Source organism: Ceratotherium simum, chromosome 21, assembly GCF_057802395.1.
Source record: "Ceratotherium simum simum isolate JZ-2026a chromosome 21, ASM5780239v1, whole genome shotgun sequence".
NCBI lineage: Eukaryota > Metazoa > Chordata > Mammalia > Perissodactyla > Rhinocerotidae > Ceratotherium > Ceratotherium simum.
This window is the reverse complement of record NC_141920.1, coordinates 8820257-8846003: the sequence shown is the minus strand read 5'-3', so window position 1 is coordinate 8846003 and position 25747 is coordinate 8820257. Positions and strand designations below refer to the sequence as shown.

Here is a 25747-nt window from a genome sequence, read left to right as displayed (position 1 = left end):
TGAATGGGTAAATAAGATGTGATATATATCTATATCTTTATCTGTATCTAAATATAGATATATAATGGAATATTATTCAGCCATGGGAAAGAAGGTAATTTTGCCATTTGTGACAACATGGATGGACCTTGAGAGCATTATGCTAAGTGAAATAAGTTAGACAGAGAAAGACAAATTCTATATGATATCCCTTATATATGGAATTTTAAAAAGCTCAGGGCTGGCCTGGTGGCATAGTGGTTAAGTTTGCATGTTCTGCTTCAGTGGCCCGGGGCTCACCGGTTCAGATCCTGGGCATGGACCTACTCACTGCTCATCAAACCATGCTGAGGTGGCATCCCACATAGAAGAACTAGAAGGACTTACAACTAGGATATACAACTATGTGCTGGGGCTTTCAGGAGAAAAAGGAAAAAGAGAAAGATTGGCAACAGATGTTAGCTCAGGGCCAATCTTCCTCAAAAAAAAAAAAAAAGCTGAACTCATAGAAATAGAGAGTAGAAAAGTGGTTGCCAGGGACTAGGGGGTAGAGGAAATGGGGAGATATCAGTCAAAGGGTACAAACATCAGTTAGTAGATGAGTAAGTTCTGGGGATCTAATGCACGGCATGGTGACTATAGCTAACAATACTGTATTGTATATTTGGAAGTTTCTAAGGGAGTATATCTTAAGTGTTCTCACCACAAAAAAGAAATGGTAATCATGTGAGGTGATGGAGGTGTTAACTAACCCTACTGTCGTAATCATTTCACAATATATACATGTACCAAATCATCACGTTGTACATCTTAAACTTACACAATGTCAATTACCAATTGTATAATTGTCAACTATATCTCAATAAAACTGGAAAAAATATAATACCATTTATAATTGCACAAAAAATGAAATACAAAACATGTACACAACTTATATGCTGAAAACTATACAATGCTGATGAAAGGAATTAAAGAAGATATAAATAAATGGAGAGACATACAATGTTCATGGATTGGAAGACTCAACATAATAAAGATGTCAATCCTTCCCAAGTTGATATACAGATTTAGTGCAGCTCCTATCAAAATTCCAGCAAGATGTTTTGTAGAGATAGACAAGATTATTCTAGAGTAGAAGGAATCAGTCTACCTGATTTCAAGCCTTGTTATATAGCTATAGTAAGCAAGGCTATATGGTATTGGTGGAGGCATTCACATAGGTGAATGGGACGGAATAGAGAACCCAGCAAGAGACCCACACAAATATGCCAACTGACTTTTGACAAAGATGCAAAAGCAATTCAATGGAGGAAAGATCATCTTTTCAACAAAAAGCTCAGGAACAATTTGACATCCAAGGGAGAGAAAAAAAAAGAACCTTAACCTACGTCTTACACCTTATCCAAAAATTAACTCAAAATAAATCACGGACTTAAATTCAAAATGTAACATATAAAAGTTTTAGAAAAAATACAGAAAATTTCTGGGATCTACAGCAAAGAATTCTTAGACTTGATATCAAAAGCACACCCCATAAAAGGAAAAAATGAAGGGCTGGCTTGGTGGCATACTGGTTAAGTTCATGCACTCTGCTTTGGTGGCCCGGGGTTCGCAGGTTCGGATCCTGGGCATGGACCTACACACCACTGATCAGGCCATGCTGTGGTGGCGACCTGCCCCATATGAAAAATAGAGGAAGATGGGCACCGATGTTAGCTCAGCCACTCTTCCTCAAGCAAAAAGAGGAAAACTGGCAACAGATGTTAGCTCAGGGCCAATCCTTCCTCAAAAAAAAAAAAAAAAAAGGAAAAAATGATAAATTGGTCTTCATCCAAATTAAAAGATTTTGCTTTGTGAAAGATTGTGTTAAAAAGATGAAAAACAACCTAGAAAGTGGGAGAAAGTGTTTGCAAATAACTTATCTGATAAAGGACTAGTATCTAGAATATATAAAGAATTCTCGAAGCTCAACAGTAAAAAAACTCCAACAATCTAATTAGAGAATGGGCAAAAGACATGAAGAGACTTTTCACTGAAGAGAATATATAGATGGCAAATAAGCACATGAAAGATGTTCAATTTCCTTAGCCATTAGGGAAACACAAATTAAGTCCACAATAGCACCAAACACCTATCCGAATGGCTAAAGCAGAAAACAGTGCGAGTATCAAATGCTGCCAAGGATGCCAAGAAACTAGGTCACTCATACATTGCTAGTGGGAATGTAAAATGGTACAGCCACTCTGGAAAAATTTAACAGTTTCTAAAAGAACTAAATATGCAACTTCAATACAACCCAGCCATTGTACTCTTGGAATTTTTTTCCTCAGAAAAATGAAGACTTATATTCACACAAAAACCTATATATTAATGTTTATAGAAACTTTATTTGTAATAGCCCCAAACTGGAAACAACGAAATGTTTTTCATGGATCAATGATTAAACAAATTGTAGTACATCCATAACACAGAATACTAGTCAGCAGTAAAAAAAGAAGGAAAGGAATGATATCTATGAAGGAAAGATATGGTCAATGACCTGGATAAGTCTCCAGAGGATTATGTAGAAGGAAAAAATCCTAGCCCAAAAGGGTACATACTGCATGACTCTATTTATATAACATTCTTGAAATGACCGAACTATAGAAACAGAGAACAGATGAGTGGTTGTCAGAAGTTAAAAAAAGAGTGGAGGTGGGAGGGAAGTGGATGTCCCTACAAAAGGGTAACATGAGGCGTCCTTGTCATGATAGAAATGTTCTCTATTGGATTGTATCACTGTCAATATCCTGGTTGTGATATTGTCCTACAGTTTTGCAAGATGTTACCATTGGGGGACCCTGGATAAAGGGATTTCCTTATATTATTTCTTACATCTGCATGTGAATCTACAATAATTTCAAGATTAAAACGTTAAAAGACAGCATTATAGGATAATGTTGGACAAGTAAGAATGAAGAACCATTAAAAAGTTTAACAATTATGGAATAGATAAATAAAGCAGCACGTGGCATTAACTTGTGAAATTTACCTATGACCATAGGATGGAATATTTTGCAGCCATGAATTCTTTGAGGAACGTGTAATAGAAGGAAAAATGTCCATTATAATAATAAAAATGACCAACCTTTATGTGCCAGGCCCAATGCTAAGCTAGTTAAAAAGATCTCATTTAATTCTTATAATGATCCCATGAAGTATGTACTATTTGTAATTTTCACTGATGAATAAATTGATGCATCAAGATAACAGATAACTTGCCTATTGTCATAGAGCGGGGCTGGGATTTGATCCCAGGACCCAAATGATTTCAGAGGAAAAAGCTTTTCAGCAGCACACTGCGTGGCCTCAGTCATCGCTCTTCCTTCAGGTGCTCCCTCAAACATCATCTTCTCACCAGGAGTTTTCCTATTTTGATTTCCCTCATCTCTATTCCTCTTCCCTGCTATATTTATTTTTTTCCGTTTTGGTCACCATTCACATGCAACACATTTTTCCCAAAGACATATGGGAATTTAGTGTATGATAAAGATGACCCCTCAAATCTATCAAAGTGAAGAAGGATTATTTAGTAAAAGCTGTAGGGAAAACAGCGTGGCCATCTGAAAAAACAATTAACTTGCTGCCATAACTCAACCCTCTACCAGGATAAAATCCAAATGGATAAAAATACTAGACGACATGGAAAAATCTTTTATAGTTTTGGATTGAGAAGGCTTTTGTGATTTTGACTTGAAATCCGGAAGTCAGTCTTTCCTTTCATGTAAAAAAATCCAAATGCTTGAAAACACTCAGTTGGGAAGCTGGGGTGAGAAGCAGGCACGCTCATACATTGCTGATTAGAGTGTAAATTAATTCCGTCCTGATGGAGGGCTGAAATTTTGGCACTATCGACCAACTTTTTCTTTTTTTGCTGAGGAAGATTGTCCCTGAGTTAATATCTGTGCCCGTCTTCCTCTATTTTGCATGTGGGTCATCGCCACAGCATGGTTGCCGACAAGTGGTATAGGTCTGCACCTGGGATGCAACCAGTGGGTCGCCAAAGTGGAGAGTGCTGAACTTAACCACTAGGCGACTGGGGCTGGCCCCCAAAATTTTAAAAAAAGAACATGTTCTTTTACCCAGCAATTCCACTTCTAAGAGTTGATTCTTTTTTTTCTTGTGAGGAAGATCAGCCCTGTGCTAACATCTGCCAATCCTCCTCTTTTCTTTTTTTCCTGAGGAAGACTGGCCCTGGGCTAACATCCATACCCATCTTCCTGCACTTTATATGGGACGCCACCACAGCATGGCCTGCCAAGCGGTACGTCGGTGTGTGCCCGGGATCTGAACCGGTGAACCCCGGGCCGCCGCAGTGGAGTGCGTGTACTTAGCCACTTCCCCCAACGGGCCAGCCCCTAAGAGTTGATTCTTAACCTCAATTCACATATGTGTGAAATAACAAATCCACAAAGTTATTTGTTGTAGTGAGAGAATAGCAAATGTTTGGAGATGGGCCAAATGTTATTAATAGGGTCCTGGTTAAATAAATCTTGGTACATCTATTCAAGGGAACACCATGCAAGTGTTACAAATGAGGAAAATGTACAGATGTGGAAAGTAGTGCTCCCAACTGAAAAAAAAGCATGAAACAGACAGAATGTATATTACCTCTGGGTAAAAAAGAAGGAATAAGAATTTACGCTTGTATTTGCTTGTGTACACCCAAAGGAACCCTTGAGGGATACATTTAAAAATACAAACAGTATTTGGCCTTCTCCCTCTGACTTATTTAGGGATAAAAAATATATATATATATATATATATAACTCTTTGTTAAAACAGCCAAAAATAAAAAAAAATAAAAAAAAAAAATAAAAATACAAACAGTAATTATCTATTGGGGGTGGCATTGATAGACAAGTATACCATTTTATAATTTCTTTTTTTAAGCCACGTGAATGTATTATCTATTAAAAATTAAAATTAAAGCAAAATGTGGGTGACTAATTTCAAATTTTAAAAAACATCCAGAGGCCCAAACTAAACACAGTTGGGAAGATGATCCAGCCCAAAGCGACCAGTTTGTGACCTATGCTTTAAATATCGGGTTATTTGTAGGATCTTTGTCCTTAACTACAAATATATTTTTGCTGTTCTCATCAGGCCTCCAGATCATTCTCAGAAAACAGAAATTTTAGGCAGAAGCACAAACGTTCTCCAGGAAATATCTGGAAACTTCTTTTAAGCAAACAGGTGTTCATGGTGTCAGCTTGTTTTTCATCTGTCCAGAAGAAGCCTATATTTTTTTCCTTTCCGTTGGCTTCAAAGGGTAAACAGACAGGAACACTGGTTAAGTGACCACAATTTGTCGTGTTGAAAAATAATGCTGCCTCATCATAATTTGATTGTCCATAATAAACCCCCGCGGAGCTTCTGACACCTTCCTTCAACCGTCCAGTGTCAACTGGGTTTCAGCCTCCTTTAAGCAAGGTCTACCTTGTCAACGTGAAAATATAAGTTAGGGCAGAACGATCAAGGCTAAAAAAGTCTCCTGTGGAACAATTTGTGAAGAATGTCTAGCTCATCTAGATTTCCCCATTGATGGTGCTGGTTTCATTTTGAATCTTTTTACCAAGTATCAGTGCCTAACGTACAGTTTAACATGGGAAAATTTGTCTGAAAAACGTTGAACGGTACAGAAACCCATTACTCCACTCCTTTCCATGTGTTAGAAATTTGAGCCACATGCTGCCTGGGATAAAAGCAAAAGTTCTGTTTCATCCCCTTGGATGCCCCACAGCACGAAGGTCATCATTTGCTTAGCAACAATGGTCTCCAGACAATCATTTAGTCTTTACTTTTCTTCTTCGGAGAGCGTCATCACCTGTATAGAGCCATTGTCAGATTTAGGGAGAAAAATAGGATTTGGATAATTCTTGAAGATAGAATTTATCTTCCAATTTGCCCAGAAGGGAAAGCAAATTAATAACAAACAGAAAGGAATTCCAAACCAAAGTCTACGAAAAATGTTTTGTGGAACTTCGAAATTTCCTAAACAGATAGGGATTTTTTTTCCTTTGTTTCACTACAAAGCTCATAGCCACCTAACGAGGGTCTATCACTGTAGCTAATTTGTATTTTCATTTTTCCTACTATTCCTTCCCAATTTACATTAGCTGATAAAAATGAATTTATACGTTTTAACCCTATGGCAAAAATAGGGAATGAACACAAATAGCATAACCATAAGAAATGCCAATTATGAGAGGGCTTCAAAAACTGTCCATCCACAACAAAATTTCTCTTTCCGATCTCCTACTGGAGATGAGTACACACTAGCTTTAAGTATATTTTAAAAGCCAGTGTTATTTCTGAACAAGGAATTGCCACGCTGGCTCTGGATTGCACAGTTCGGGAATTGTTGTAAGTGAAAAATCACCTCTTGTGGAAGCTGTTACTGGCAGCCTATTGCAATTTCTCCTACAACTCAGGGTGCCTGGAGCCTCATAGCACAGTCTAGTGGAGGAAGCAGGAAATGACCTAGATTGTAGTATTTTCTTTTGTTTACTTAGCTAGGCATTTGCTATACTTGCTCCTTTTATTAAAAAAAGAGAAAATATAGATGAGCAAAGAGTAAAAATATAAAATGCACCCATTATCTCATTACTGAAAGAAACTACTACTAACAACGTGCAGTTTTTCATTTCACACCTCTCTTTGGGTGAAAGGATGAATACGTGTGGACACGCGGCCAGACACCATTTTTACCCAAAAGGGATCATTCTGTATATACTATTTTGAAATCCACTCTTCTTAATTAACATTACATTATGACTGTCTCCACATGTCAATGATTCCATTTTGATGTCATCCTAGTTTATAATGTCCAGCATAAGGGTATACCATAATCAGTACAAAAACCCTCCAACTGGTCTTTTAGATCTTTCCAACTTTTCTCTTATAGACAATGCCGGAATGTAAAAAAAAAAAAAAAAAAAGGCTTGTGGATAAAATTTTGCTCATTTTCTCAATAAATTCCTAGATGTTGAATTGCTCATTCAAAAAGCATGAGTGTTTTAAGACTTTAAAATTGTGTACTGCCAAAGTACCCTGATCGAAAGAAGCTTCCTAGTGATCCAAGTAGTTGATTAAGAAATTATCAGACTTCAGAGGCCAATAAAATAACATAAAAATATTGAAACGTAAAATCTAGATTTCCATTGTCTTTTGGCATGTTTTCTAAGAGGGGAATTTAAGTTGCCTGACACAGATCTAAAAATGCTCCACTTATCCATTTTTCCTCCTCTTTTTGAAAGAAGAGAGGCAATATTGTTAATTTTAGCTGCTTATACTAACTGAATCGAGCTAAGTTGGCCCAATTATCCAGTATGATTCTCTTTATTATAAATCATTAGATCACCACCTGTTTTAATACCCTGTAGACATAACCTCAGGATATTAAACGCTCATCTCATATCTTGGCAGCAGAAGTCTCACAGAGCACCTTTAAAAGGTAGAACCTCATTAATCCATGGTATTGACTGATGCAGAGACGTTATATTTAAAAGATTAAATAAACCAGGTGCTCGTTGCAGTCATAGGTAGAGGGTGGAAAGAAATCTATCAAAGAAAGCAATTCACACTTGCTTCCTATAAATAAGGATTTTCCATTTTGTCTCCCAGCAACTCCTCCACTTGAGGGGTAAGTGAATTTGTCAACTTGAATTCCAATGGCAAGTGAAGTGTGGGTAGAGAATTAAGCAACAAAATGTTCTTTTCTTGCTTCTTTTTTTTTTTTTTTTTTTTTGGCAGCAGTCATTTCTTTGGGGGTATTCCTAGGGACACATGAATGGGCACACTCTTAAATAAAGTCCACTATGTACGATATAAAATGGAAAAACACATTTGCTGTGGGTAGAGAGTGATTCCCAGGTCACATTGGGCAAAAGGATTTGTGAAGATTCTTCTGTTCCATGATTAGTTCCAATATGTACAACCTCCAGACCGAGAATGGCATTTCACGTTTATTAGAGTAAAAATATCTCACATTAAAAAAAAAAAACTACTTCAAAATACAAACGCTAATAACTCATAGCCTAGCTCGTGTTTGTCAAATGCTTAACAAACACTTCCCAACAGTGAGAAAACTGTTTTGAATGCTGCCAAAATTAGGCTGCAGACTTTCGAAGAATGGTTTGGCCTTGTGCAGAAAAAGAAAAAAAAAGTCACATCCTTTACCCTGAATTTTTAGATTAGACCAGATTCCTTTCCTACCCTAACCCCTATCCAATGCTAATTATCAGCCTCCTCCCCATGCTACTTTCTATCTCAAAACTCTGTTTATTTCATTCATAGTCCTTTTTATACACTAGAACTATTGTTTGTTTATTTTCTTGTTTATTGTTGGTCTCTCCAGTAGTATGAAAGCTCCCATGAGGTACGTCGTTCTATCCACCCTAAAATCATTCCCGGCGAGAAGAAAGCACTTGGATGTTTGTTAAATGAATAAGTGAAATTATTCCTGCCTCCTATTTATTGTTCAACACCTGCCAACAGATTGACTGTCAGGCTGGATTTACAGTTTATTAAGCAGATGGTCACCTAAATAGCTTCCAATTGTCGTAAGTACTATAAAGGAAGTAAGGTGTTGTGATGGAAATATTTTCCTTTACTCTCAACTCTACCACAAGAAGATAACCATGCACATGTTATAATGAAGGACAAGCGACATGCTGTAGGGATGGGTGGGGACTTGGGTGAACTGGAGAGCGAATGCCCATCTCAAGAGGCGGTCACAAGTCACATCTCATCTGGGAATATAAGACAAAACTTCCCATTTTCCAGAAATATGGAATTGTATTGAAATCTCATAATTTTAAAATATCGTTGAACTTTGTCAATTTAAAAATATTGTCAGTATTATTTAAAATACCGTGTAGGTCAAAGAAAACCTATCTGCGGTTTGATGCATCCTACAAGAGGCTATTTTTCAACCTTGGTCTACATGCGTAGCCCAGAATTTTCTAGAAGAACCACTGGAAGAGATGCTCACTGGTTAGACAGCTAATAGTTACATGGACAGTTAAGCGTGAGAAACAGTTAAACAAAGTGAAGCCAGCATGCTTGCTGCAGGATTTCTCAGAACCTTTAGCAGGCTGAGGTCCACCGTGAATCTTCAGGAGAGACTATAAAGCAAGGAGTATTTTCCAAACTATATGGTGGTAAAGCCCTATTTCTAGGCCAATCTTGCTGGACTGATGGGTCCACAGAATGTCAGTTTGGGAAGTACTATCTTTAGAAATTTTAAAAAGATATAAGATGTTTCAAAATGTTCAAAGTGTTCCCTCTTTTTAAACTTACAGGCACAGTGGCTCAGCGTGTGGACACTGGTGACAAACTCCAGCTCTGCTGCTTTCTAGCCATGTGATCTCATGCAAGTTACTCCACCTCTCTGTCAGGGAGCAAACGCTCCGTAAATGAGGGCTGTAATTATAACCTTGGAGGGAGGGAATCAGACTGGAGAACACCAAGGGGAAAGTTAACTCAAACTTTTCTTTGCAAATTCATTGCAAAACACAGTTCACTTGATATGTCAACCATGATTAACACGATAACATGTAAAACACTGAATTAAAAATATCAAATAAATGGTATAGACATATGATTCTACATCTATATGGGAATATATTCTGAAATCATTTTCTATTTAAAGTTGTGTTAGGCAGAGCTGATAATAAGATTGCAATAATATACTCTAACATTCTTTGAAAAGTCGTAACACGATGTGTACCATCTTCATTCTTGTCAGGTTCATCTAACAAACATTACTGCATGCCAACACGTGCTAGGCATTGGGAATAACCTATTGCATAAGAAACAGTCACATCCCTCAAGATCATTGTCTCCATATATGAAAAGGGTGATTATGTAGAATATAGTTTTTCAGACTTCAGTACTGGTGGATTGGAAAATAATTTAGTGGGTCAAAATCAGCATTAAAAAACATCAAACAAAATAGAATAGAAAATACCAGCATGTGTTCCATGATGTAAGAATACTACTATTTTGTGAATTCTTTGCTTCATGTATATGCATGTATAGTAGGTCAAGATATAAAATCTATTTCTTACTGTGGGTCTTAGTCAAGTTAGAAAGCTAGTGCAATGAGAACAGTCAAATAAGTTACCATAGGGGGATACTTTAGCTCCATTCACTTAAGGATATCCTGATAGAAATTTGGAAAGAAAAAATGTAGTCTCCCACTGCATAATGAGGTTTCAATCAATGACAGACCACATATAGGACAGTGTCCCATAGATCAGTACCACAGAGCCTAGGTGCGTAGAAGGCTGTACCGTCTAGGTTTGTGTAAGTACACTCTATGCTGTTTGCACAACGACGAAATCATGTAACAACGCGTTTCTCAGAGCGTGTCCCCGTCGTTAAGCGACACACGACTGTATCTGGTTTCTATTTGTGGCATCATCTTTGCTGGCAGAGCCTGCCTTCTCCTGAAGAAACTTTCCAAGCCTCCCTTGTTCCTCAACACAAATGTGTGACTCAGTTTTGCCAATGGGTAAATCTTAGGAAACTCCTCTTTCATTCGATAGGACATTATGACAATATACGGTACCTGGAACCTTGATAGCCAGCTTAAACCCACAAGAGGCCACACCTGTGAACCAGGCCAATACACAGAGGATGCTGGAGAAGAAAGACTGATGCATCCTGGGGCTGTGAAGATGCTGAACCAACCTAAACCTCCCTATTGCTAGAATTCTTATTATATACAAGAAACAATATGTTTCTCCTCATTAACTAAGCCACTGTTGATCAGGTGGCTTTTTTATTTTACTTGCAGCCAAAGGCACCCTAAATGATATACTACTCAAACTCCACTATGCTGGAAGGCCATTTGATCTATTTCATAATTTTCAATTTCTAAGTATCTGACAATTTAGAAAATATATGGTTTTATCATTACTACTGATTACTTATATCATCTTCTATCCTCACAGTTGCCCCCAGGGCAGGCAGTGTCTTCCTTTTGTGGATGAAAACACAAGGTTTTGAAATGCCTGAGTGTAACAGGCTTTGGTGACTGACAGGTCTTGATTCTGGCCCTGCCACTAATTTAGCTGTGTGGCCTTGGGCAAGTAACTTAACTCTCTGAGCCTCAGTTTCCTCATCGGCTAAATGGCAATAAAAATATCTAGCTTGTGTTGCTACAAAGAATCAAAGCAGATAAGGTATGCAAAATGCTTACTACACAGCCTAGGAATAACGAATTATGGAAAAGCGAGGCAATTATTGTTATTTCACTCTACCCCATACCTAGTAAGTGGTAGAATCTGAATTCATACCCACGTCACTCAGGCTCCTAACACTTGCACATCACCTCTGCTGCTGTGAGAGCAGAGACATTTCATACAAATGTTTCTTAGTGCTAAATGCATACAATTCATTAAAATTATAGTGTTATAGCCGAAAACCTTGCTTACTCCTAAACCTGCATAATTTAAGATGGATTTCCCCTCCATACCCACAAAGCCTTTTGGGTGGATGGTTCTCTTCACCAGTTGAAATGGCATGGCCTTCTGGCCATAAGGGAAACAGAACAAAACAAAAAACACAGTTTATAATTCACTTGGCCTTCTAATGTTGGAATTAGGTGACGCTTTTTTTATTTTTAATTTGAGATTAACTTGGTATTTCTATTTTTGCACAGATTAACACTTTTGAATAGGACTTCCTCAAATTAATACTCCATTTTGCATAGTTGCAACCCGACTGCACAAGTTTCAAATAATTGATAAAAACATAACATTGAGCATGAGAAGTATGAGCTTTAGAGATGGGAAATTCGTTTTTAGCTGCGTAACTTGGAGTAAGTGACTTGGTTTCTCTCAAGCTTTGATTTCTTCACCTGTAAATGGTAAAGACAAAGGAATTCTCTTGTAAGTTTTGATGTTTCAGTGAGATGATTCCTTCAAAGCGATTTTATCACAGAATTTGACTTAACATACAGTGTACAAAAAAACAATCTGAGAGTGATTCATGTCATCAGAAACCCGCAGGAGCGGGGACATCTGGTCAGCTTCACGGAGAACTTGGCACTTGAAGGTGAAGTAAATTTTTGATAAACAGAGAGAAAGAGATACAGGCAGAGAGGACACTGGGAAGTGGATGGAGTCTGCACAGGTCATATGCTGACCAGATTAACTAAGGGAAGAGCCGAAAATGCAGTTGGAAAAATAGGCAGAGGAAAGGCTGTAGAGACCCTTGAGTGTCAGGCTAAGAAACTGGGGCTTGTGGGCACGGGCATCTAAATTCTATTGTTTCCAGAATAATTTTACATCTCCTCCACCTTTTCTTTTTTTTTTAACCCAAATTAGGACTTATGCCTTTGGTTATGCAGCTTTCAAATTGGATTCAATTGTGTTATTCTGTGGGTGTTGGTTGAGGACTACGGAAGGGAAGGGTACAAAGACTATAAAATGTGGAGTAATAGGGAGAAAAACCATGACACTAAAAATAGCTAAATTCTCTTTTTCTCAAAATGCAATATTTCTGTGGTAAGTACTTTACATGGATTATCTCATTTAATTTTCACAAATATGAATAATGTGAAAATGTGCTCCATACTGTTAGCATCCTCATTTTACAGGTGAAGAAACTGAGGCTCAGAGAGGTTAAGTAACTTGCCAAAGGTCACACAGCCAGTAGGTGACAGGAGCAGAGTTGAAACTTAGGCTATTTGACTGCAATGCTGGAAAAGGATGCTGGAGGTCTCAGTTCTTTAATTCCAATCCACCACTAAATAGCAGTGGCAGGATGGAGTTGCCATTAACTGAGATGGGCAAGCCTGTGGATTCAACATAGGCATTTTGTTGTTGTTGTTGTTGTTGTTGTTGTTATGTGTGAATAAAGAGTTCCGTTTTGGTCATTTTGAGGCTGAGGTGCTCAGGGAACATTCCAAAGGAGATGCAGAAATTCAAGTAGACATGAGGAAGAGGCAGCTGGTTATTTAAGTCTGGACTTCAGGGGTAGATCTAGGCTAGAGACATAAATTTGGGAGTTGTCAGCAGATGGCTATATTTAAACTCTTGGGACTGGGGAAGATTTCCAAGGAAGTAAGTGTAGTTAGAGAAGATGTCTAAGAACTGAACTCTGGAGAACTCCAGCATTCAGAGGGTGACATCCAGCAAAGGAGATTAATGAATAGCATCCAGGATGGTGGGAGGACCTGGAAACCAAGTGTGGATGATGTTTCCAGAAGTAAGGGGCGGCCGCTGTCTCAGACGCGACCGGCAAGTCCCGCAGGATAAGGGCTGAGCTGCATCCGACTTGGCAGCTGCGGTGAGGGGTGGGGGAGGTGCGCCATCACAGCAACTTGGACAAGAGCAGTTTTTCTGGAGGACAAAACCCTGAATGGAGTTTGCTCAAGAGAGAAGCGGAGAGGAAGAAGCAAAAACACTGAATATTTTTCTTCCTATCAGTAGCCTGAATGAATTTTAGGATCAATGCATTTATCACACTTTCCCTTAAAAAAACTGTCTCTTCTAGTTTATGATCTATGAAGGACTAGGTCCATGATTTATCTTCCAAATGCCTTGTACAAGGTTGGCATTTAAATAACAATGGCAGAATTTACTTAAACTTTTACAAGATAAGGAACATTCCTGTTTAAATCTTATGAATCTGCTTGGCAACCCTTTAAGCATCTCCCTGTAGCCCCAACACAAAGACACTTCTGGAAGTACCAGTTGACAACAGAAATTGTTTTTTTTAACCGATAAAGGTCAACTTTTCATTGTATGACATTTTTTTTCAGTGACTCTCTTAAATGCGTATGTTATAGCTCTGGTTCAGTTGTTGGGGGGAGAGAAAAATTAAAAAAAAAAATCTCAACCCTGCCAACACGTTGGTTTGTGTGAATCACAGCTCAGTGAAACCTTTCAGGCATATAATTTATCTTTTCTTTGGCCTATGTAGTAAATGCTTCATTTGTTCATGAATTCTGGCCTTGTTTTAATTATGCTATGCTCTGAATGTAGTTTTATAAGGCACAAAAATAAGATTGTCATTCTGAAAACACAGAAGATTTGTGTGTTTCCCCCAGAATGAAATGGTGGCATCTTTCTCCCAATTCACAGCTCTGTGGGTTTGTGGTTGGAATTCCAATCCAGTAAGAAGCATGCAGAGAAACTGGGGGGAAAGGTTTGTGTGGGTGGATGGGAGGGACAGCTGACACAGCTGAGCCCAGGCATAATTTACCCTATGAATTCTGAATCAATACATTGACAGCCATTTACGAACAATGTGGTACTCCCACCAAGAAAGCCATTGATTGAGAAGTTTAATTCGTGTTACTTTCTGAGGGCTGGATTCTCTCACTACACTTAGAGAACGATCGATTTTTCCCCTCCAAGTACGGACTATGCAGCTAGGGATCAGATGAGAAACCTTAACAACCAGAAGGCTGTTTTTGCTAAAAATCTTTGCAGATATGTGTATTTGAATATCCACAAGTTCACAGATTGAAAGAGAAATGAATAGCTATTTCATAATTTTTCCATGTTTTACGTGCATATAGTGCAGAGTGGGAACTCAATATTTTAAATTCCAATGATACTACCAACAAAAAAACGGAAATTTGTAGTGTAACAAAAACAGACGCAAATTTCATTGGTGAATCTAAGGGAGCTAACTTACTCTGAAAGGAAGATAACTCACAGTTTTTGGGTCTTCTGAGAGGTTACTACAACTTCAACACATCACCCATGGGCTTGACTATATTAGATATCTGCCATGTTCCCAACACGAGCCCTCATCTTCTGAATCAAATTCCATTTCAGAACTCATTCCACTCAAATTGAGTTGTCTCTACGAGTCTTCAATAAAGGGAGCTGAGTTGACAAAGCACAACTCTAAAACTTTTCTTAGACTAGGAATTGATTGACTGCCTTGGGGTTTTATGGTTAAATAAGTTCAAGAGTCGGTTATCAGATGCTGAACGGGTTTCCTTAATTAAGATGGGGGTTTGGAGGAGTCACTGAACATCCGCCCAAAGATGGGTAAGGCACAGTCCTTCATTCTCTTCCCATAAATAACAATCTTTTTCTAACTCAGGCAATGGGTTGGCTTTGGATGGCCATGTAAACGAAACATGTGACTATTCAAAAGCTCACAACCTCACCACGGCTTTAGGAGCCCAAGACCAATAATGAGAACTCAACAAGGGTTTCCCCATTCAGAGTAAAGTAGTAAATAGTTTCTCAAATATTCATGAATATTGATGACCAGTTTATAGCCCCAAGACAAGTAACTTTCTTGCTCCAGATTCATATATTTGATGGAATGTTCCCTGGGCCACCTAGGCTACTTCTCTTCGTATCTGGGCATCCTCTCCAACACTCGGCCTCCCCCAGCAGAACACTTGGCACCCTGCATAACAACTGTGGGTTTTTTGTACCTCTTCTCTCGCTGGACCACAACCTCCCTGAGGACAGGGACTCTGTCCTGTCCACCACTGTGGCCGTGCCCCACCTCTGCCTGACAGTGTCACACTCAGTAAAGATCTGATGCCTGGATGCATTTGAAGACCTACTTTGAATTATACAGAAAGCTATTTGATTGACTCCTGAACTGGTGCACTTGGGGAAGGGGGCATTTGAAGGGCAATTTTCTAAACTTTTGAAAGAAAATTTGAAAATCAGTTCTTGGAGTAAAAATTTATAGAAACAGTAAGAACGGTGATAGTAAGAGCCTAAACACATGAACCTTATCATCTTTTCCCAATTTTAACTGTCCAGAATTTTCAGCTCGTGTCTAATATTTACAATATAATTCTTTACACCACCCTGGATGCACTAAAACCACAGATTACTGTGATACTCATTTTCCTTAAGGAAAATAATATATGTACAGTGCCTAGAACACAGCCTGGTATATCGTAAGTGCTCAATAAATGACAGCCAGGGTTATTATAGCAACTTGGCAGTGCAGTTAGCTGTTATTAACACAAGTATATTGACAGCCATGATACACAACAATGTAATAAAAAACTGGGCCCATCTAATTTTCTCCCGGTTCTAACCTCAAGGAGAGATACTTTACTTTATTCCCAACTTTTGAAAAATACTGTTATTTAAAAGCCCATTAACTAAGGAAACAAGTGCTTTAAAATACAATGTATCAAGTTTTATTTCCTTCTTCATTAAAAGAGTTCTTTTCTCTCTCCAAATACAAACAGACTCTCTCAAGGTTAAAGGCAAATGTTCTTTTTAAGATCAAAGAGCACTGCCTTTCTTTGCTCAGGAAAGAGCAAAGGATCCCTCCTTTTTAAGGATCCCTCCTTAAAAAAAAAAATCTAGGTTTTACAAAGTTATTACTCCAGCTTGTTGGAAAATAATTAGTACATACAAGAGTCTACCCAGAGCTGTAAAAGCTCTTTATTTAAACCCGCACTTTGGTGCAAAAGATAATTAAAGATCAATCTGGACTATTAAAAATAAGAAATGAAATGTGTTCCAACAAAAGCCTATAAACACACTGCATGTGAAAAATGCTACTGAGACCAGGCAGGGTATTTAAGTCTTTTAGGAACCATTTTTATTCTGCGAATTCCTTTCCCTCCAGACTCCATTGATCATAAATGCAACCTGTCTGCGTGTGCCTTTGATAAATGGAAGGACGAATTCATCTGTATGTAACTCACCTCTTCTTTTCTTTTACATAAAACAGATGCCACAGTGTTATTGTTCTTCAAACAGATGTTTCTGCCCACAGAAACATGGAGAGGCACTACGCTACAATGTGCTATTTGTTCTAGAGGGGTCGACGGCTTGATACCTTGTCAGGGCCCCTCGGTGATTGTAGAGAACACATGTGCCATCCTCTTAGCCCATCTGTGCCCCCCTGAGCTTGCGTTAAGAACAAAATGCACTGTCCTTTTCAGGACTTACGCTCTCCGGAGGCACATCATCGGACTGCCTCGATAATCCAGGAGTTTCGTCGGCCGGGTCCTGATGCTCTGCGCTCTTGGCTTCCTGTTGGCTGTCAACTGGTGCCTTTTCCCGTCCCTTGTCCAGTTTGAAGAGCTTGTCAAAAAAGCTGGCGTCCTTGGGCTTGGAGGGGGCTGGTCCCCCTGACTCAGGAGGGAGAGGCGCTGGTCCCCACTCTGCAGAGAGGCCTTGGTGTGCGGCCGGGGTCTGCCCCGGGGCTTTATCTGGGTCGTGCCCCGATGCAGCTGCTACGGGAAGTGCCATGCTCTCACTCGGCCCTTTGTTCCCTAGAGCTTTATTGGAGCTGACATCGAGCTTCACTGATCCGGTGGATGAATCTGTGGCTTGGTCTGCGGTACGTCCTGGTACCGGCCGAGAGAGTGTCAAGAAAAAACGAGATTTAGCAGCTGGGGCCTCGGGTTTGGCTTCTTTCCCAAGATTCTTCCCGCTGGCATCCGCAACAGCGCTTATCTCCATTGTCTCGGGGGAAGAAGTGGCCGCATTCTCCTCCTTGACACTTATTCCCAAATCGACTGTAAACACAAACATAAACAGCAGTTATTCTACCCAGTGAGGAAATTCGAGGATTGATAATGGACTCTGAACGTTTTAATATACAAAGGCCATAATGCAAACTGGGCTCTGTTGTTCTCCGGCCGCTCTGCAAGGCAGAGGTTATTTATCTAGCTGTCTTCTGACCCCGCTCTTCCTGGGAGACAGGAATGGAAGGCTAGTGAGGAGGAAAGCCGGTTACTGGGAAGCACACACAGATGCTGTAGGAGGGATACTCACGTTAATTACCTTTTTTTATTTTTGCAGGACTCCTGTGAGAAGCAAAGTGTCATGATTTCAGCTGGGAGGCAGTAGAGCGGCTAACACCTTGGGCTCTGGAGCTAGAACCAAGTTTCTTAACCTCATCTCTCCTGACATCTGAGGCCTGATCAGTCTTTGTCATGCAGGTCCAGCCTGTGCACTGTAGGGTGCTTAGCAGCATCCCTGGCCTCTACCCACTGGATGCCAATAATATCCCCAAGTTGTGACAACCAAAAACGTCTCTAGACATTGCCACATGTCCCCCAGGGGGCAAAATCACTCAGGTTTAGAAACACTGGGCTAAAGTGCTTATTTGAATCTGAGTTACTTAATTTTTCCGTGCCTCAATTTTCTGGTAAAATCAGGCAAATAGCAGGACCTACCTCATATTTTTTTTTTAAATTTTTTTAAAATTTGTTTATTTATTTTTCCCCCAATGCCCCAGTAGATAGTTGTATGTCATAGCTGCACATCCTTCTAGTTGCTGTATGTGGGACATGGCCTCAGCATGGCCGGAGAAGCGGTGCGTCGGTGCACGCCCGGGATCCGAACCTGGGCTGCCAGCAGTGGAGCACACGCACTTAACCGCTAAGCCACGGGGCCAGCCCCTACCTCATAATTTTGTGATGAGATAACATGAGTTAATATTCTTAAAGCACACAGATACTGCCTGGTATATAGAAGTGCTTGATAAAAGTCATGAACGTTAGCTATTATAATCATTCATGAGTGAGAAAACTGACAGCCAGAGAGGCTGAGCCACCTTCCTGGCAGCCCAGGAAGCTGGTAAGTCGCAGAGCCTGGTTCTGGGCAGAAATCTGACTCCTAAGTTTGTGTTCTCTCTGTCTTACCATAAGACCTATGTTAGCATAGGCTGTTGAGAATCCTGAAAGATTTAAAAATGTAATCCTCAGAGAGTTTCCCTTTTGAAGGCTGGAGGAGCAGATGTGCCCACAAGAAGGCAGATTAGACCTCAGGCCCGCACGGAGTCAGAGGTGTGGGGTTAGCTGTCCAAGGCTGTGCGTGTGGATGCTGGTTCTGCCTCCTGCAGGGAGGGGCACGGCTTCCAGCATCCACATGTTTCTATTTTGACCTCTGCATTCACCTAATTGAACTGCCTTCTTGTCTAGGTCCCTTTGATAAAGCAGTGCAATATTCAGGAAAAAAGATACACCACAAATTTTGGAATCACAGTTAAAGATCAAGATTCTCCACGATATGCTGTGTGACCCTGGGCAGTCAATAAAAACCTTTGAATTTCCTCAGATGTAAAATGGGAATAATAGTAGCTCCCTTGCAGGGTTGTTGTGTTTAAAGGAGAAAACTCACACCAAGGATCTGGCACACTGCCTTTTCCATAGTAGGTGCTACATCATTGACAGATACTGTGATTATTTTATTTATTTATTTTTGTGGTGAGGAAGAGTGGTCCTAAGCTAACATCCATTGCCAATCTTCCTCTCTTTGGTGAGGCAGATTGGCCCCGAGCTAACATCTGTGCCCATCTTCCTCTATTTTGTATGTGGGACGCCGCCACAGCACGGCTTGATGAGTGGTGTGTAGGTCCATGCCCAGGATCCGAACCAGCCAATCCTGGCCGCCAAAGCGGAGCACGCGAAATTAACCACTACACCACTGAGCTGGCCCCTGTGTGATTATTTTTAAGATTTCTCCCATGCTTTTGCCAACATCGCCTTTTGCTTTATACTTTTGCAGCCGGCCACTTCTTAATATCTGTTTGCGGGGAGACAGAGAGAAAGAGAAAGGGGAGAACAGAGGTTTCTTTTGGTCTGCTTGTATTGCTCATTAATATGTAGTGACAAATACACACACACATACAGCCATTAGCAATCATTTTTGCCAAGCTCTAGTATCTCCCAGTGTCTAGAGTCAGGAACAAACAGAAAAGGAGAGCGAGAGAGCTGGATTCCTGTGCAGAATGGTGGTCTCATTAAGCATTGAGGAGCAGAGAGGAGATGGTTCAGGAGGCCAGTGACAAGCAGTAGGGTTCCTCATAAACTCAGACTCAAGGAACTCCCCCTATGTGAACAGTGGCTATATCTTCTAGGTCTTACTCACCTTTTTTCTGTGGCCCAGGAGTTCCTTATTGCGGTAAATATCACACTCGGGGAGGGCAGTGGGGGGAAAGAGTGGGAAGAAGGGAGTGATGGCTGATTTGCCAGGGTGCCAAGCAAGCCAGTGAGGCAGCTAAAGCGTCAGAGTGAATGTAAATGAATTGTGGGGATGGTCCAAGCCAGGAGAAGAGGAAACAGACGACAGAAAGGGAGAGACTCTGATTCAAAACAAGGAAGGGCTTTTCAAAACGCCAAGAGCATCAGCTGATCTCTTTCAGTCTTTTCCTCTCTTCCTTACTCTCTGGCTGGGGACCAAAGGAGCTAGTGGTGAGTAAGAGTGTCACAGCCAGAGAAAAAGTCTCTGAAAAGAATCTTCTCATGGACAGACTTTTTAAAAAGTGCCAACATATTGCTTTGATAAAGGATAATTTACTTATATCCAAGTATCTATAAGACCAGACTTTAACGCTTTTAAAGATTACAGCAGATGCAAACCATAGTCTCGATGTCAGAATGCGTGAAGTGTTTTTGATAACTTGTAAGAACTAGGAATTTTAGATGGGATGTTCCATGACAATGAAGCTCTGCTCCCCAAACTTGGGCGAGTGAATACCCAAATCCATCACATGAAGCTTATATTTCCCTTGCTAAAATACTCACCTCCTAAGTGGGCACATGACCTAAGCTAGACTAATAAAAATAAATCATGTGACTTTTGCTGAACCTATTAGAATAGAGTTGTACACTTTGTGCTTGGGTTGACAAACCAGTAGGGGGTACATCTGAAGCTGGTGGCCTTGGCCATCTCACTAAGGGGTACTTGCCTGAGAACCAACAGAGAGGAAAGCAGAGCCAAGAGATCCAGGGAGCAGATGCCCAATGATAGCATTTGGACACCTGGATCCAGCTGTGCCTGAAGTTGGACTTTCCATTACATGGCCAACAAATTTTCTTTTCACTTATACTAGTTTAAATTAAGTGCATACTCAGTGACTTGAAGAGAATTTCAGGGAATTGGTCAGTACCTATTTCACTTGTCAATTAGTAGCAATCAATCCTCTCCTTGAGAAGTTGTCTTCAGGCTCTTCAAGTCTGTCTAGGAGGCATTTAGTATGGGAGGAAGGAGGGTACAGAGAATGAAATGAGAGGAAGTGAGTTATAAGGAGCTGGATAGAAATAAAAAACATCCACCGACACTTTATCTTCTCAGTAAAAGTGAAGGAAAAAAAATCCACTTGGGGAAAGAGATTACAGTCATTTGAGACCATAGATAAACATTAAAAACAAATAAAATATGTTCTAAAACATTAACTTAAACACACACACACAAATCCAATCTGTATGGATGAGTAGCAAGAAAACCCATTGGAGTTATAGGTTTCACATTCTTACAAGGATGGAGATCGTTTACGTGCCTTCCTCACATTATTATGGAAAAAATCAAAAGTTCCTTCTAGATGACTGGAACTAAGCTTTCAGTTCCTATGAAAAATCTTAGTAGCCCATCTTGAATCTGGTTTCAATAAAAAGTTTTCTCACAAAGCAGACAAACAGATGACAAACCAAAGAGAGTTTACTTTCCAAGAAAAAAAGTAAGAGTTTAAAGAAGATAAAAAGAAATCAAGTAAGAATGCAAATGGCAGCTCCCAAATATTTAGAAGAGTTGAAAATTTTGATCTCCTTAGCGCAGAAAAGATATTTTGTATTGTGTGTGGTTTTTTTTTTAAAGAAAGTCCTTTTATCTAGACATGTGATTGAGAATTATTTCCAGTGGCGTCTTAGTGTAATTGTGAACAACTTAGATTGTGGATCAGAGGGACCTGGGTTTAACCCTAAAATATTAAATATGTGACCTGGGCAAGTTACTTTATATCTCTATGGCTCAATTTTCTTATAAAATGGGCAAGACGATAACAGTGCCTTCTTCAAAGGGTGATTGTGAGGGTCAAATGAAATATTTCCTACAAGATGCTTGACGCAGGCTGGTATGTGGTGGATATTCAATAAATGTTAGTTGTTTTTCTTATATTTATGCATTATTACCACAATTACTATTTTATATTCCTAAGTATAAATCATAAGGAAAGTAATTATTCCAATGCTTTAACCTATAAACTTGAGTTCTCTGAAAAGACTTTGTAAAATAGTAATGATATAAATTAATTTATCTTCAGAAACCTAAGAAACTGGGCCAGAGAAGTTTCAGGAATGCTTATCATTTTCCAAGCACCAAATATTCTTAGTCGAAACAAGCTGCTTTGTCAGAGTTCTAATATATATTTTAAAAACATACACATACACACATGCAGATTGTATTACAATATCCAGAACTTCTGAGGAAGGATTATCTTTTGTTTTGTTTTTTTTCATGTGCCAAAGCTAATATTTTCACTTGGTAACAGCTAACATTCACTGAACGTTTCCCATACGCTGGGCATTATGGTAAATGCTGTAGGTAACAAGAAGCATTTTATTTACGTATTACAAATCTGTAAGCTAGGTACTATCGTCACTCCCATTTTACAGGTGGGGAAACTGAGGCTCTGAAAAGGAAGGTCACTTTTCTAACGTCATCCTGCTCACTAGTGGTGGAGTCAGGATTTGAACCCACGTTTGCCTGATTCCAAAGCTCAAACTCTTAACAACACGTTGTAGTAGAAGCAAGAACAGAAGAGAGCGAGAGAGGAACGATGAACGAAGCAGACAAAGTTGGGTTGATAGAATTAGTGGATTTTCAAAAAAAAAAACTATGCACAAGAGAAAAAAATCCTGTGTTTTCTCACATCTGGGAAACATTGGTATGTGATTTTTTTTAAAGAAATAAAGATCAGATCATGTCATTCATCTGCATAAAACTATCCAAAGAGGGCCTCACCACAATTAAAATCAAGTTCAAACTTTACCCCGGGCCACGCCCACTAGAACCTCGGCTCTTCCCCGTGTTCTTCTGCTCACCTCTCGACAGGCCAGCCTTGTTCCCACCTGAAGTCCTTGGCACCAGTGGTTCTTTCCACCTGGGAAGGCATGCCCTGAGATCTCCCCGTGGCTACCTCGTTATTCAGGCCTCAGGTCAGGCCATCCTTGACCACTCTCTCTGAAGTAACCTCTCCCACTCACCCCCATTTGGGTTCTGCAGAGCATTCCTTGGTCTCTGACATGATCTCATTCATTCATCATTTACTTGCTTTTTCCCCACTAGAATGTAAGCCCCAAGTAGACAGAGACTCGTCTGTTTTGATTACCGCTGCGTCCCCAGTGCCTCCAGCCGTGCTTGGCCTATGGTAGGATGAAGTGAGGGTAACTCAGCGGGCACTGAGCCTGGGGCACGGCAAGCTCTCAGCGACCACGATCGCAACAGCAGCAAGAGTAGCTGCCCTTGTGATAACGGTGGTGGCAGAGACCGAGTTCTTTTCTTCTAGGAATTCCTTAACCAAATCCTCCTAGTTCTTAAGGTTAAAGAGGGAAACAGAAACTGTCATCATAATTTTATTCATAAACGAAGTGTCCACATAGGAAAGTTATTCCCCACTCAAACATCCCTTGCTATGCAACGCTGTCCTATGTGTCCATATCCTGATCAGTCAGGATAAAGCATAAACAAAGTGGAAATACAATGTGCACTAATTGCGAAGGGAAACCGCAAATCTTGCAAAAGATGCGGGAGTTTGTAGAGTCAAGTAAAGTAATTGCTGAGATCACAAAAATGGCTATTGTTGGATGAGGATCTGGCAGTCAAAACAGTTTACCAAAAAAGAAGGGAAAATAGAAGAGAAAGTGGATGATGACAAAGTAAGTTCTTCAAAAGAGAATTGTATTCGAATATCAAAGGATTACGATAGGCCCTTGGGAAAACTGAGGAAGACCTCAAAATGTTTTGCAGAAGTGACCCTTTTGTGGTCATGCTGCAGGAGTCAAATGACACTTCAAACAACTGTGGCTGTCTGTGTTGTGCAAATGCATTTGTTGTTTTAAAGGTCTTGAAATAAGGATTCACATGGCAGATACTTAGGGCTTGAAGGAAGACGTTAGATTTGAAAATTTCACGGAACGATCAGATTTCACGCTTTCCATCTCAATAGTAAAAAGTCAGGATGTCTCCGCTAAGAAATTCTAGCACAAATAAAAGAAAGGAATGGGTTTGGGTGCATGCGAGAAGAATTCTCGACGATCAGCTTGATACAACATGTCTGAACATTTAGTGATGAAAATGCAGGGTTCGAATGTTATGTGGGCAAAAGGCGACTGCTCACCCCGTGCTCTCTGGAAGGCATCCTGTGAAGTCAGCAGCAATTGTCAGCCCCTGGGGGGCAACACTGTGCTGGTGATAATCACGATTTCCACTCTCCTCTTTACCCACATACTTCCTATCATTCATATGCCTACAAAAATCTGGAACATACAAAGATAATTCAAATGCAAAACCAGCCTTGGCTCCAACACGAGCAAATATTGTCACTCAAAGGCACGTTAGATGTTTGATTTTGTGTTTTTTTCTCAATTTGATAATAATACACATTTAACATATGTTTACTACCCAAAACAATTAATCTCTAAACACTTATCTTTCCCTGACTCTACTCTCCATCCTCATTGCAATATAACTAATATCTGCAACCCAGCATGACTCATCAAACTCGGTCCACGTTCACACAAACACACATAAGTATTCTGGATGCACGTACGGAGCTTGTATTTGTCCTTGTTGGTTTTTATAAAAATTGGATCATATTCGATATAGCTTTTGATTGTTTTTATATATCATTGTTATGGGTTGAATGTTTGTGTCCCCCCAGATTTGTACATTAAAATCCTAACCCCCACTGTGATGGTGTTCGGAGGTGGGGCCTCTGGGAGGTGATTAGGTCATGAGAGTGGAGTCCCATGAATGGGATTGTGCCCCTATACAGGAGGCCCCAGAGAGCTCTCTTGCCCCTTCTACCACACGAGGACAAGTGAAAAGACGGCCATCTATGAACCGGGAAGAGGGCCCTTATCAGACAACGCATCTGTCCGCACCTTGATCTTGGACTTCTCAGCCTCCAGAACTGAGAAATAAATGGTTGTTGTTTAAGCCCCCAATCTATGGTATTTTTTTAGAGAAGCCTGAATGGACTAAGGCAACCACAGTTTTCCTTTCTGGTCAATATATCCAAATCTATCTTATCTTTCTTAATAGCTGCATAATATTCCTTAGTGTGGATATACCAAAAGATATTTAAGCCATTGCCTCATCAGTGAACATTCTGATAGTCTCCAAATTGTTTTTTGCCATTTCCATTACAAACAATGCTGAATCCTAAACTAGTGCTTTATTTCTATAGACCAGAGGCACAGATGTAGAATTGCTGCACCCAAATCAATGTGCATTTAATTTTTAAAGATGGACACTGCCAGATTACTTTCCCAAAAAAGGCTCTAGAGATTCATATTTCCGGCAGCAATGTGACAGAGTGTCTCTCCCACCCTGTCTCTCTCCCACCCCCAAGGGCGGGGATGTGAAGCAGCAAGAACACTGATCAGATATGCAATATTAAGCACTCTTTTTTTTTTGGTGAGGAAGATTAGCCCTGAGCTAACATTTGTTGCCAATCCTCCTCTTTTTGCTGAGGAAGATTGGCTCTGGGCTGACATCCGTGCCCATCTTCCTCTAATTTATATGTGGGACACCTGCCACAGCATGGCTTGACAAGCAGTGCGTAGGTCCGTGCCTGGGATCTGAACCTGCGAACCCCGGGCCGCTGAAGCGGAGCGTTCGAACTTAACCACTATGCCACCGGGCCGGGCCCTTAAACACCTTTTAAATGGTAAAAACTTACCAGGGGAGGGGCTGGCCCGGTGGCATAGCGGTTAAGTGCGCGTGCTCTGCTGCTGGTGGCCTGGTTCGGATCCAAG

The 25747-nt window shown here is 40.1% G+C and overlaps 1 protein-coding gene across 1 annotated transcript in view; it reads right to left on the bottom strand.

The window, feature by feature from the left end:
- BCAS1 (brain enriched myelin associated protein 1) overlaps positions 1-25747 on the bottom strand; it is a 109699-nt gene that overhangs the window by 56885 nt on the left and 27067 nt on the right. The window contains exon 4 of the mRNA XM_014787328.2: positions 16929-17500. Within this exon, the coding sequence (XP_014642814.2) occupies positions 16929-17500 (572 nt within the window). The remainder of the gene's footprint in view (positions 1-16928; positions 17501-25747) is intronic.